Source organism: Clytia hemisphaerica, unplaced genomic scaffold (assembly GCF_902728285.1).
Source record: "Clytia hemisphaerica strain Z4C2 unplaced genomic scaffold, Clytia hemisphaerica genome assembly, whole genome shotgun sequence".
NCBI classification, from domain to species: Eukaryota; Metazoa; Cnidaria; class Hydrozoa; order Leptothecata; family Clytiidae; genus Clytia; species Clytia hemisphaerica.
Genome location: NW_027104433.1, coordinates 1,010,202 through 1,024,058, shown reverse-complemented (window position 1 = coordinate 1,024,058; position 13,857 = coordinate 1,010,202). Strand labels below are relative to the sequence as shown.

At 36.5% G+C, this 13,857-nt stretch overlaps 2 protein-coding genes across 2 annotated transcripts in view; one reads left to right on the top strand and one right to left on the bottom strand.

Moving 5' to 3' along the window:
- The first annotated feature begins 578 nt into the window (after window positions 1-578).
- Window positions 579-4,154, top strand: LOC136820714 (uncharacterized). The gene is made up of 2 exons (XM_067076931.1): window positions 579-2,269; window positions 2,622-4,154. Exons 1-2 carry the CDS (start codon window positions 910-912, stop codon window positions 3,758-3,760), a joined length of 2,499 nt encoding a protein of 832 aa, XP_066933032.1. The 5' UTR covers window positions 579-909; the 3' UTR covers window positions 3,761-4,154.
- Window positions 4,155-7,623: 3,469 nt separating this feature from the next.
- Window positions 7,624-13,857, bottom strand: part of LOC136820650 (laminin subunit alpha-like) — a 32,561-nt gene continuing 26,327 nt past the window's right edge. Inside the window, exons 43-52 of the mRNA XM_067076845.1 lie at window positions 13,199-13,307; window positions 12,734-12,871; window positions 12,391-12,545; window positions 12,018-12,176; window positions 11,044-11,820; window positions 10,495-10,712; window positions 9,367-9,497; window positions 8,831-8,996; window positions 8,205-8,582; window positions 7,624-7,825 (exon numbers count right to left, since the gene is read on the bottom strand). Of these exons, the coding sequence (XP_066932946.1) occupies window positions 7,707-7,825; window positions 8,205-8,582; window positions 8,831-8,996; window positions 9,367-9,497; window positions 10,495-10,712; window positions 11,044-11,820; window positions 12,018-12,176; window positions 12,391-12,545; window positions 12,734-12,871; window positions 13,199-13,307 (2,350 nt within the window). The 3' untranslated portion in view covers window positions 7,624-7,706. The remainder of the gene's footprint in view (window positions 7,826-8,204; window positions 8,583-8,830; window positions 8,997-9,366; window positions 9,498-10,494; window positions 10,713-11,043; window positions 11,821-12,017; window positions 12,177-12,390; window positions 12,546-12,733; window positions 12,872-13,198; window positions 13,308-13,857) is intronic.

Sequence of the window (13,857 nt, the reverse complement as noted above, 5' to 3'; positions counted from 1 at the left end):
CTTGTTTTTATAGGAGGAATACAAATCTATAGTTTTCAATATGGTTTGAAGACCTTCGAAAAAAACCAAACAATTCGGGAAAGGTGTAAACCGCCATATTTAAAAACGAGCAATGTTTACAAATGCTTGGTTACGTCTACCTGGACTTACGGAGAGACAAAATGTTAGATTTTATCTTAGCGAGTGAGTCAATCTTTAAGATATTCGAGAATGTTCGAGAAGCTTCTAAAACACTTTCGTTTTCTTTTTTTTTTATTACACCGCGAAAGGCTATCGTAATACTTTCGCTATGCGAAATTAAAAATATGCATACTGTGTATACTACACCATTACATATAAGCATAGCACATGCATATTTGAGGCTCAAAAAATAGATTTTGCTAAGAATAATGAGGCTCATAAAAATTTAACCTATGCTTATAAAAAACGTGTATTAGAATATCACATGCAGCAAGAAGGAAAAATTAAAAAAGGGATCAAATAATCCGAATATGAAAGCATAGATGTATAGAAGCTTAATTTCTGAATTTTAATTAGCTTTTTCAGATAAAAACTCACCGGAAATTTCACCTATCGTGAGGAAGGCATCTTAATTAGGATAATATACTACACCCAACAGAGCTAACAGCTCAAAATAAACATCGATCTAAATACCAGTTGAACGAACGCATCATTCAAAAGCAAGATTGAGATAGAGAGTCAAAGGCTTTCACGATTTTGGATAATTGACTACGATTACGATGCAGATTCATTTTGAGGTCAAAGTTTGACTGATGGATTGACTTGATCATTTACAACAAATAAACTGGATTTAAATGCTGTTCAAGTAGTTTTGTGTAAACGTCGTATACAGTAAACGTTGTTTTTGCCTTGAAAACGATAACAACAATTTAATCAATCACAAACAGAATGAATGATCATTTTATAAAATTGTTATCTTCCATGCTCTTGATCATCAGCACAAGTAACATTGTCGTAGAAGCTGCTAAAGGGAATAATGAAATCTACAACTTGATGTGCGATCGAATATATTTCGAGCATCCACTTGAGCAAAAGATACCCATCATAAATATGGTGTCTGCTATCTATGTTAAGTCAAATATTATCAGCAACGGATTTCCTGTCTACAACAACGAACGAGGGGGTTCACAATTCTTTCTAAAGAATAACAACCGATTTGCATTCGCAAAAACTTACTTTTCTGGACCGGACTCTGGCTTATATATTACTGGTTATGTATATCACCTAAACAATCCAAATTTATGGAAGAAAAGTATCAACAATACCTCCAAACCATTAGGGGACGTCTTTTATGGAAAATGGGGTTTCTACAAGTCATCAAAATACACCAGCATTGATATGACCGTTAAATGTGTGACAAGCTCAATGACAGACTGTGGATCGAATTCAGTTGTTTTTACATCGGAAATTACAATGAATGGTACGACTGTTGTCAATAATCCAACACTCAACAATTTTAATCCAATTCTGAATCGTTTCCAAAACAACAGACGTGTTTATAAACATGATAACTTCAAAGTGACTGGTTTGTATTTATTCTACCATTCGGGATATTGGATGTTTGGACCTGATCCAGAAAAATCCAGTGCATTTTTCATTGCCCAAAGCAATGCTGTAAAGCCAGAGTTTGTCACTGCAAAATGGAAAGAAACAGTAGGAGGCAAATGGGTCGAGTTTGATGCCCAAGTTCAATGTCGTGGAAGAAAGAACTATAAACTGGATGTTTGTTCAAGACAATGCAAAGGTGTTTGTCTTGAAAACAGTTTAAAGGAAACTGTATGTACATGCAAATATGCATACAGAGGTTGGGATTGCTCTTTCAAAGAAGATATAAATATTTGTGGACCTATTCCAGGTAACGCTCACGAAACTATCAATCGCGAGGAAGGAGCTGTAACTACAGAGTATTGCTGGGACAACTCGATTCGACCGCTTCTATGCTACAGATACAATAACAAGCCACGATCATGGTATGGATACATATGTCCTCCACAACCGACAACCACGACAACTACAACCACAAGAAGGCCGTACACCTGGGTGCCACCACACAACGGGGGAGGTGGACGCAAAGAGAAGATCAATCTTGATGATGAACATGGTTTGAGCATTGCAATTCGAATTCTTGTGCTTATGATACCAATTTTTCTGCCAATATTCCACTATTATTGCTACAAGCGTTATCGGAAGTCTAAAGAAAAGGATTTGCCAAGTGTCTTCAGTATCTACTCTTTGTATTTTTATTGCGGTAAGTTTTTATCAAAATAAAAGTATAGGCCTTGTTTTAAAAAACGATTTTAGACTAAATTAAATTAATGAATTGACGTTTTTCGTCTTAAGATTTATTTACGAACAACTCAATCTTTTAGCCAGGTCTGGTAGAATTAACCTGCACCAGACCGTCCATGAAGAAAGTTTTGATTTTACTCTTTAAATTTCTATATTTCTAAATTTTGACATAAATATTGAAGTAAAAGAAGGTCCAATCACTACCTCCATCCACCCCTGTTAACCTCGAAAGAATCTTCGTGCGATAAACTCATCTAAATCACTTCAACCTATTCGTTGAGTATGATAAGCTTTTTACATTTTCATGACAGGTGTCTTCTTCTGGCTTTTCATCATGCTACTGAACTGGATTATTGATTTGAAAGATTATGGAAAAATTACAATGGGATATGTTTTGACGGTAGCTTATGCATTAGCCGCGATAGGATACCTCTTTGTACTTTTCGAGTCGTGTTATTCAAGCGTCATGGGTTACTTGAAAATGAGCTTCGACAAACCAAACGCTGAACAATATGTTCGTTCTTTGTTGGTGGAAAAACCATCTGTTGTAACTACCGCCGTGTGTTATCACTACGAGACGAGATACAGAACAGTATCCTATACAGATGCAAATGGAAATACTCAAACCAGAACAGAAACCTACCAAGAAAGAGTTAACACATGGACAGGTGCACATGTCTTCGAATTTGATTACTGGCGAGATAATTCAGATACGACAAAGATCCCAAACCCTCAATTTGGTGAGATTCTACGCGTCAAATTGTCCAAAGAAATATCTTTCGCCAACGATGAGACTGCAAGGGAATTCACAGAGCAGACAACAAAGTTCGTTGACGATAACAGATACAGGGATACGTTTATTGATTACGGAACCGACTTTCAAGTGGATGGGTTTGAAGAACACATGATAGCCTATGATCAAAACCAAGGAGTACCGTGGTGGATGAATAAGTACTGTTTCGTGGTCAGTACTTTGTTCTGTTTATCATGGCCGTTTCGGTGTTTGTTGAGACGTAAAACTAAGAAATATGCGTACCAAGTTCTGAAGGAGATCTCTATCCTGCCACTTGAAGCTGTTACCAATCAGCCATGCTCCCAGTCCGTCCCACCGCTACAACAACAACCTCCGCCACAATTTAACTCCCCTTCACAACAACAACAACAACAACAACAACAACAACAACCAACTGGATTTAATCAGCCACCCCAGTACTATCCATATCAGCCCGTAACGAATAATGCCAACTATGATGCGACAGATTTTGGTGGGCGACATCACCCTCAAGGAATGGCACCCAACCAACCGCCCTATCCACCAACTGGTTGGGCAGGTGAAACACCTCCATCGTATGGAGATGCGATACAAATGAGTGAAGTGACATTCAACCCACAGACTGGTTTGCCAACAGCACCATCATCGGGTTATGGAAATCATGCCTATGTTCAATAATGATGACAGTAGAAGGATCTTATAGAACAATTAATATTTGTATCTTCTTAATAAACTTAAGTATGTTTAAAATTTATAATTACGTCAATTTACACAATGCGCATAATTAAAATTTTCTTATTCTGTAGCGTTTCAAAATTATTATTTACATCATTTTATTGTTAGGTGATAAAAGAACGCAACTTTTAAAATGTCTGGCCCCTGGTTGCATATGCGTATATTAAGCATAAATTTGAGCTTGATTCTAAATTACTCTTAAGCATAACTGAGCTTGGCTGTCTTCCAAAAATCATATGCTTATAAAAAACATGTAGTTACCGTATCTATTGAATGATCTTATAGAACAATTAAATTTATATTTTCTTAATAAAATAAAATATACCAAATGACACACAATTCACACAAATATATTAAATTGTTATAGAACAATTAAATTTATATTTTCTTAATAAAATAAAATATACCAAATGACACACAATTCACAGAAATATATTAAATTTCATATTTTGTAACATTATTTCATAATTGACATATTTTTTATATAATCAATCAACGGATTAGAATAGGTGGATTAACTTCTCTCGTTGCTCCCAAGGCAAGAGAGATCCATTGTCTTCTCATTGTTACAAGAAAAATCTGTAAATGACTCTGCGCACTCCTCGTTTAGTTTTTTCATTGTTTTTATAAGAACAATTTTCCAATTTATACAGTTTCGAAAACGAATTTGTCCTATGATTCGATCAATTTTGATGATTTTGCAAATATTTTAAATCATGCACTTAAGTTTTAGCATCAACAAACGCTAGACCAGTTTTAATGTAAATTTTTAATCTTTTGTCAATGGCAATCTTCAGATAAGTGAAAATTAACGTATGGTCTATAACTAAGAAACTATCGATGGGTCACGAATGGGTTGCATACTGGTGAAAGAAGACTGTATTTAGAATTAGGAAAATAAATTTCAAATTATTTGACTAATTTCTGCATTGGATAGAAAGGGCTAAAAAAGTGCATTTTCTTATTTAAAATGTACCACGTGATACGTAATGACCAATGAAAATGTTGAAAGTAATGATTTTTTACAACTTTTTTACAACTTATCAAGTTTTAATTGCTAGCAAACTCGTAAAAAAGTTTGATAACCTAACGAGGAGTGTTTTCTATGAGTTCTTAATCCACCCAACGGATTAGAATAGGTGGATTAACTTCTCTCGTTGCTCCCAAGAGAGATCCATTGTCTTCTCATTGTTACAAGAAAAATCTGTAAATGACTCTGCGCACTCCTCGTTTAGTTTTTTCATTGTTTTTATAAGAACAATTTTCCAATTTATACAGTTTCGAAAACGAATTTGTCCTATGATTCGATCAATTTTGATGATTTTGCAAATATTTTAAATCCTGCACTTAAGTTTTAGCATCAACAAACGCTAGACCAGTTTTAATGTAAATTTTTAATCTTTTGTCAATGGCAATCTTCAGATAAGTGAAAATTAACGTATGGTCTATAACTAAGAAACTATCGATGGGTCACGAATGGGTTGCATACTGGTGAAAGAAGACTGTATTTAGAATTAGGAAAATAAATTTCAAATTATTTGGCTAATTTCTGCATTGGATAGAAAGGGCTAAAAAAGTGCATTTTCTTATTTAAAATGTACCACGTGATACGTAATGACCAATGAAAATGTTGAAAGTAATGATTTTTTACAACTTTTTTACAACTTATCAAGTTTTAATTGCTAGCAAACTCGTAAAAAAGTTTGATAACCTAACGAGGAGTGTTTTCTATGAGTTCTTAATCCACCTATTCTAATCCGTTGATCCACCTATTCTAATCCGTTGAATCAATATAATCGATTTCATTAAATGCGATTTCCAGAGGAATCGAACTCTTTTTGTAAAAACTCTACAATATTACAATTAATATAATATGTTGTAAAAAAATCGCAAGAAATTCTTTATATATCTTTATATATATTATATATCCACCATAACTTTCATCGTTCAAAAATTTCAACGGGGTATAATCTGTTATATTCGAAGCATTGATTGAAGAATGGCAAGCAAAACAAGAATTAATGTAATCCGAAGCAAACAGACTTAAAGTGCTATTCTTTTGTATTTTAGATGTAGAAAACTTTTTGAGCTTCTTTTGTTAAAATGGCATAGAATGCAGCAATCGAACTTTTATAAAAGCAATTAACAGTTCTTACTACAGGACATTTCTCCACCTGAGCTTCATCTAAGTTTTGGAGCAAATTGAGGATCACTTACTCGCAGGAGATGCTTACTCGAGGTACCGCAACTGATCTCAGACTTCGGTCTTCAGCTTATTGCTTCCTTTTGTTCCTCGTGAAATCCTTTTGTCATTTATAATCTTTACTATTGTTATCTTTAGTCCTGTTTTTTTATTTACCTTACACAGTGTACAATGGGTTTTTTGAATCACTGATTGTCATATTCATGATATGCACCATTGCAATGTCTTCTGTTCCACCCAATAGCTGATTGGTTGAAAGTGACGTATTGACTGCTTTTACGTCACTTTCAACCAATCAGCTATTGGGTGGAACAGAAGACATTGCAATGGTGCATATCATGAATTGGTTGGTCGCTAGTTTGTATTTTCTTCCGTGTATATGACTTTAACGCTGAATTTCTCTTTCGGATATATTGAGGTTGAAGTGCAACTTTCTTTTCTGCAAAGATTCTCAACATAGATTGAATTAAAATCCTACAATGCGTGTGTATGTCTTTCTTTCCAGAAAGGTCTGGGGCCTAGAGACTGTTCACAATGCTACAGTTCAGCTTTGACCACTCCATTGCCAATGACAATTTTGGGTCAATAAAAAGAAAAGAAATTGATCATAGCAATTTTTTGAAAATAATTTTTGGATAAATTTTTCAGAATAAACAAAAAGATGTTAAAAAAACTGTTTACAATAACTGCATAAATTCATCAACAAAAATAATTTTGCGGGTTTTTTATTTTGCTAAAAGGTGTAAAAAGGAAACAACTTATTTCTCGAAAAATTAGCTTTCATGGCAAAATTCTAATGTCTCCTTTCCATCGGCTGAAAAAAAAATCGAAAACCTTTCTGAAAATAAGTTGTTCCAATGAAAATACTGATATGCTTTGTAAGTAAAAATTTGCAAAGGTATTAGGTCTAAGCATGGAGGTATAAAGAAACAGGAGAAGTATGCTATTGTAACCAAGCTCGCCCTACGATTAAAAAAATTACGGTGTATGCATGCTCATAATCTCATATATCGTGCATTCTTAATGAGCTCTTTTATCCATAGGTGAAATCCTATTGGCTCATTTAAGCGTTAGAAATTAGATGAGACGAGATTCGTTGTTTCTGACATCAGTGTAAGAAAATATTTGGACTAAAAAAAGGCCTGTAAACTTGGCAATCCTTCATCAAATGATAAGATTTTTCGATCAATGTTTTCCTTAAGGTTTTTCTTTATACCTCTATGGTCTAAGGTACTAAGAAGAAGTTTGAAAAAAGTCATTTTCTATGCTTTTTATACCAATACAGATTTTTTACATAGAATATTGTTTAGGGGCGGAGGGGCGGAGGGGCGGCGTAAAAGGTATCGACACCTGTTCGTTTGGAGAGCAAACCAGTTTATAGAAAGACGGAAAAACTGAAAATAGAGATAATAATAAATGTATAAATGTATAGCACAGCGAAAAAATAAAAAACTCTACCCTTTAAATTTTATTCAGTCGGAAAAATTGACGACTTTAGATCGAAACACTTATTTTATTCATGCGTTTGAAGTACACTGAAAAGATAAATTGTTTTAGCGAAGCCAGGTATAATTGTGCTTCCACTGTGCTATATTTTCAAAAAAGGTAGTCTAAGTAAATATGAAAAATAATCTAAAAAATTGTAAAAAAAATTGTAACAAGTCAAAATTTTTCCATCATTCTTGTTCATTCAGGACATCCCGTCATGACGGCGCCATTTTTGATGACGTCACTTGTGAAGTCGATAGCTTCGTCATTAATTTCCACTTTGCTGATACAACCTTCGAAGGGCTTGTAGTCTTTGCCTAAGAATGAAGCAAGGATATAGGTTGAGAAAATGAATCAAGTTTCTGTTTTAAAACAAGGCAGATAGGAAGATAGTAGGAGGGTAGGCTATGCTATAGTCTAAGACAAATCACTATCTAAGAAATAAGCTCAAAGTCGAAGAAAATTCACAAATATATGTTTTTTTTTGCCATAAATAGTTTACAGCCGCTAGAGTTTGACTGTCTTTCTTCGAAGCTCTAGCGCCGACTTTTTCCGTATACCGCAGAAATGGCTGTAAAGTCTGCGCATTCACATCTTCCCGCCTTTACTATCCTTGTAACAGACGATAGCATCATCTAGTAGAAGGGACGTTACGAACGGAGAAGACAAATTTTATGAAGGGTCTGAAAAACTTACTGTCAGAAATCTTGGACCAGTTTGATCTCAAATTGTCTGGAAGTCCACCAAAGTAAGCGGGCGAGTTGGTGTCAGCAGACGTGCTTGATTTGGTGGTCGTTTCTTCGGTCACGGCACCATTGACTGTCAATTTTAATGTTTTCATTTTCTTCTCCACAAGCACGCTGTAAATATCACCGTTGCAAACGGAAGGTTCCGGTTTGTACGCCACGGAGAACAACCCTCCACCGTTGTTACACGTCACCTTGATGGAACCGTTTTCTTCGACGGTGACGGACAAATGATCACCTCCTCCGTACACGTAAAAGAGGGAGCCGGCTTTGTTAGCCGCACGGACGTCGAATGAGATCTTGAAATTTTGTCCGATTTTCAATTGCTCTGATAAGAAAGATGCAAATTATTTCAAAACTTCAAGAATGGAGAGTAAATGATATTATGAGGGATAAAACAATGAATTAATCGAACTAAAAGGCGATAGAAGAATGATTTTCGAGGAGGTTTTCTAAAGATTTGTTGTCTAAAACAGAAAACGTCTTAAGCGGACAAAAAGAGTATACCCCCTATTGTTGAGTTTCTAAACATATCGAGTACTTTCAAGAGTATATTGTAAATAAATTCAAACTTACTGAATTTCTGGGCAAATCCACCATTGGCACCAAAGGAGACAGCGTTAACATATGGCAATCCGTTGTACGCTGGTGACGTTCCAACACTAGCAGCAGGCGTGACCAGAGCTTCGTTGAAAAGTTTAAAGTCCTTCATTCCTCCTTTCAGTGGAATTTGAGATGTTTTCTGTGGACAAGAAAAAAGAGATTCGTTAATTTTTGCACGACACAAAAGTTAATTGACATTGACAACCAATATATCTTGTTAAGGGATTTTTCGAATTTCGATAATGTGGTAGACATAAGCTGCTTCACTGCTCCAATGCATTGTGGGAAGCCAGGAACACCGCACGTCCAATAGACTTTTATAATGTCTGGTGAACCGGGAGCTATTGTTAGAGCTCATTCCTATGATTCATTGCAAACTGATTGAAACCCCTACAAGACAATTTAACGCTTCTAATATGATGTAATGGAGGTCGTTGGATAATGGAAATCTTGGAATGATTTCGCTGGTATGAATGTTTAAAACTAAAAGTTGACGATTCGGAACTTACCGGAGTTTTAGGGATGACAAGCGAAGTGGAGGGCAATCCACCAAAGTAGACTTTGTTAATGTTGTTGACAGCAGATGCTCCTGGTTTTGATTCACCGACAGCTGCAATATCTCCATCAACGTACAACGTTCCTGAAATGATGGAAAATGTAAATGCTGTAATTTTTATACTCTTTTCAGCCAGATTATTATTCGATATCAAGTATTCCCAAAACATTGGTAAGTGGTATATTATCAGTGGTAATATCGAGTTTATGTATTTGTGTTGTTCTGGAACGAAGACGGTTAGCTTCTATTTAGTCTAGATCCTAATCAAACAGAGAAATGTAAAGAGATGGAAAAACAGTGTCTTGAAAACAATGGAAAAACGGCTCGCCGTATACCAGGTCTCTTGCCATTAAGGGAGTTTATGTCGAGTTAATAGGTTTCTTTTGTTGTCGCTATGAAAAATCTGCATAATTAGCGTGTTGTGACAAAATTCTTTTGTTTCAAGCCTGATGATGCGCAAACTTTTAGGACTTATATTTTGGGTACACCTCTCCTATTAGAAAAGGTACCTATATCTTCTTGCTAAGAATTTCCTAGCGATTCCACTGATATAACCGCATCACACACAATTGTATGGAAATCTAGAGCTCGAGCAAAATTATAACTTCATCTTGATTTTACTGATTTCTGACAGTTTTACAAGAATCAATTTAATATCATTGCGTTAAGAATTTCTTTTGCTATACATTGGTAAAAAAATTGTTCCTTGTTCTTTAAGATTGAACTAGTAATCGGCGAAAAAGGAAAAACAAATTTTCATATTTATCGTCTAACCATATAGAAACCGTCCGATTTGTATGGCGAGCCTCCTTTTCTGGACTTTCGTTTAATGACCTAATCAACGTTTTTACAATAGAATTTTCAAAAGAAGTGATCGTTGAACTTTGAGTAATCAGAAAAGCTTTTTTTTCATCTCTTTACAGTCCTCTGGATCAAATGAAGACAACGGTAAAAAAGCACTTTTACCCTCTTCAATTTTTGCATATCAAAACTGCGTGTTATATCAAATCGCTTCTTTCACTCCGCCGTCCTAAAAAGTGCAAATACATAAACTCGAAAATATCGAAAGTATAAAACTAACCAGCTCTCTTAGAACGTGTCGCTTTGATAGTATGCCATTTTCCATCATTGACGGTACTCTTGGATGACAAAGTCAAGGAGCCTGCACCAGCATTGAAAATGTAGTGGGCTTTTCCACCAGCTAAATAGATAGCTTCGTAATCGTAAGGACTCTTCATAAAACCTGACATCAATAAACCTTCTTCTTCCATTGTGTAAAATGAGAATTCGTAATCCGCCCTGTTGAATGAAAGAAAGGAGCCGTGTTGAATGAATGAAAGAAAAGAGCCGTGTTGAATAATCTAGAAATACCTAAAGTCTGTTCATAAAAGTGTAGTCTTTCCTTGCTATTATGAGCAAAAACTACGGGGTCGTACTGGAAAACCTAGAGACGTTTACATAGAGTTCTTTTAACGAGTTTGCGTTGTCATTGATTCCTATAAGGTAAAACCCACTATCGCCACTTGATTGTTTTGAACTAAACCTTAATTTAAATTACTAAAAGTAACATTTTTTGTGTTTCATTTTCTCACTCATCTAGACAAACAGACATTTTGAAGATGAAGCTTACTTGGTATCTAGTTTTCCTTTCATCACTCCAAACTCGATGTAGCTTTCATCTTCGAAACCAAAACCATAAGCATTGGCAACAGGCACCAATTTGCTGGAGCATTGAGGAGCTGCAGTCGTGGTAGGAGCTGGGGTGGTGGTGGTGGTGGTGGTGGTTGTAGTAGTAGTTGTTGTCGTGGTGGTAGTCGTGGTAGGCTCCGGAGTAGTGGTTTCAGGTTCTGGAGTGGTAGTGGCTGGTTCAAGAGTTGTGGTTGCTGGTTCCGGAGTAGTGGTAGCTGGTTCAGGGGTAGTGGTAGCTGGTTCAGGAGTGGTGGTAGCTGGTTCAGGAGTGGTGGTTGCCTCGGGAGTGGTGGTAGTGGTAGTAGTTGTGGTGGTGGTCGAGGCTGTTGTTGTGGTGGTGTCTTCAATTGGCCCAACGATGAATTCAGTTGTGGTCTCCTCAGGTGTGGTGGTAGCCTCTGGGGTGCTAGTGGCTGGCTCCGGAGTGGTAGTGACTGTCTCAGGAGTAGTGGTGTCTGGTTCAGGAGTGGTGGTAGGTGGAGCAGTAGTGGTAGTTGTGGTGATTAAGACAGGAGGTTGAGTTGATGTTGTTATTGTTGTCGTAGGAGCAGCAGTGGTGGTGGTGGTGGTGGTGGTGGTTGTGGTTGTGGTTGGCGGAATGGTGGTTGGTGGCGGCAGGGTTGGGCGTGGTGGGAGAGCAAGAGGGGCGTTCAAAATGTTTCCTCCAACTTGTGTCCCACCTTTCAGATTCTCCAAGTCTTGTGCAAGGTTCATTTCACTGTGGAAAAAAGCAAAAGCTTTTGAAGACGTTGAGCAGACTTGAAAATGAATGCAGCTAAATAATGCTAATTCATTTCTTCAACCAAGTAGATATATAGAAACAAAGAACTTCAAATTTAAAACCAAGGAAATCATTCCTAACAAATCAATTTGCCTTTTGAATGAAAACAAACCATGCTATATAAAGCAGCCTACCTTCCACACATGTAGACTTGTCGGATATTTCCATTGAATCCATTATTCTGATCCTCTAAACCTCCGAAAAACATATCTCCTTCAAGTGTAACTTCAGCTTTAGGTAAAGGTTTGGAGCTCTTTACAAGACCGTCATCTGTTCCAAGGTATAACGAAATCCTGAGAAGAAAAGATCAATAGAGTGCTCCATTGAAGGTGTTCTGAGAAACTTCTCCTTATGTTGAACAATATTCAGCCGGGTCAATCTCATAGGCATTTTATTGTTCATCAAGGTTATTACCAGATAGAAGAAAGAGAAAAATAAGTACAAAGAATTTTCTTTCGCGTCTCTGTTAGCCAGACTTAAATAAGAGGTAATTCAATGCAGACTTACTTATCCCCATCTTCAATGGTCAATGTGAGAGTGTGCCATTTGCCATCAGAGATACCACCGGAGATACTACTTTGTAATTCGGTTCGAATGTTGGCTTGTTGGAGTTCGACGTTGACTTGTTCGTTTTGAACCTCAACCAAGAAATCGGTCTCCATCTGGAAAAAATTAGGGTACAGAAAAAATACAAAAACAAACCCTTAAAATACTTGGGAAGCTGGTGTGCGCTCAAAGGTATCAAAGGTATCGATACAAAGCAAAACTTGTCCAGAAGAAGTGACCCATTGCCGATCATAGTATGAGTAACAGACGATTAATTCTTGCCAACAAAATGTGTAAAACTTACGGGTCCCTTGGCAACAACCATGACACCATTTTGCATGTTGGTTTGGAAGGAGAATCCGAAGGAATTTTCAGTAGTGATACTGCATGCTGGAATATTCATGTAAGCTCCTTTTGATGGGAAGGATAATGAATGACCGAACTGAAAGAAAAGCAAATTCAATGTTTGTTAACGCAAAGTTTTGCCTCAGACGGAAATAAACTTTAAACAAGAAATTTGGCAAGATTTTCCAAATTTTGAAGAACTTTGGAAACGGAAAAGCCTTATTTTGTTGTACATTGATGAGATAGAAATCCTTCTGAAACGGAAAAACTTTGATCACTGTGTCAATATTACGTTTGATGTTCCAGTTGATGAGTTCAGTGATTAATCGCTCCCAAATTTTCCCCGACAAAGGCCTTATCAGCGTTAAGACTCCTCCAAGAAGAGTCTGGACTTTTGTAAAAGAATTTGTGCCACCCAACTTACAGCTTCTTTGAATCCGACATTGTAGTTGAAGCCAGTGAGGACCTTTTGACTTCCACCTCTCAAGTTCACATCTTTGATGGAACCAATGAAACTCTCATCCGTGATACCGCTATGAAAATAATTCGAAAATCCACTGAAGATACTTTTAGAAAGAATATTTCGTCTCCTACGGAAATGGGATTCTACAACGTCAGCAATCATCAAATCGGAGAACTCAAAAACTCAAAAAAATTGTCTTATGGACTAGTACTTCTGACTGAACTTTGCTTTCTGATAATTTTTGATGACGCTGATTCAGGTGAAGTAGACTAGGAGCAACTTAAGAGTTCGCCATTTCGGCGAACACAAATCCCAAAAATTTCACACAGCAAAAAAACTGCTTGGAGTTGAAAAATATAATTAAGAATGGGAAACAAAAATGAATAACAGATTTGCAAATAAAAATATTGCTCCATCCTATTTTTATCTTTACAGTCCGCCTAAGCACAAGCTCAAGATTGAGAACCGCCATATACCGGGCCACCTATGAACCTGCCTTTAATGTTAACCACGTTGCTTCAAGTTTCGCTCATCAATAAGTTAGCATAAGGAAATAAAAAATCTCGAACTGAGTGAATGTTAAAATCTGACGTAGAACGTCAAAATAACATTCATCTGAC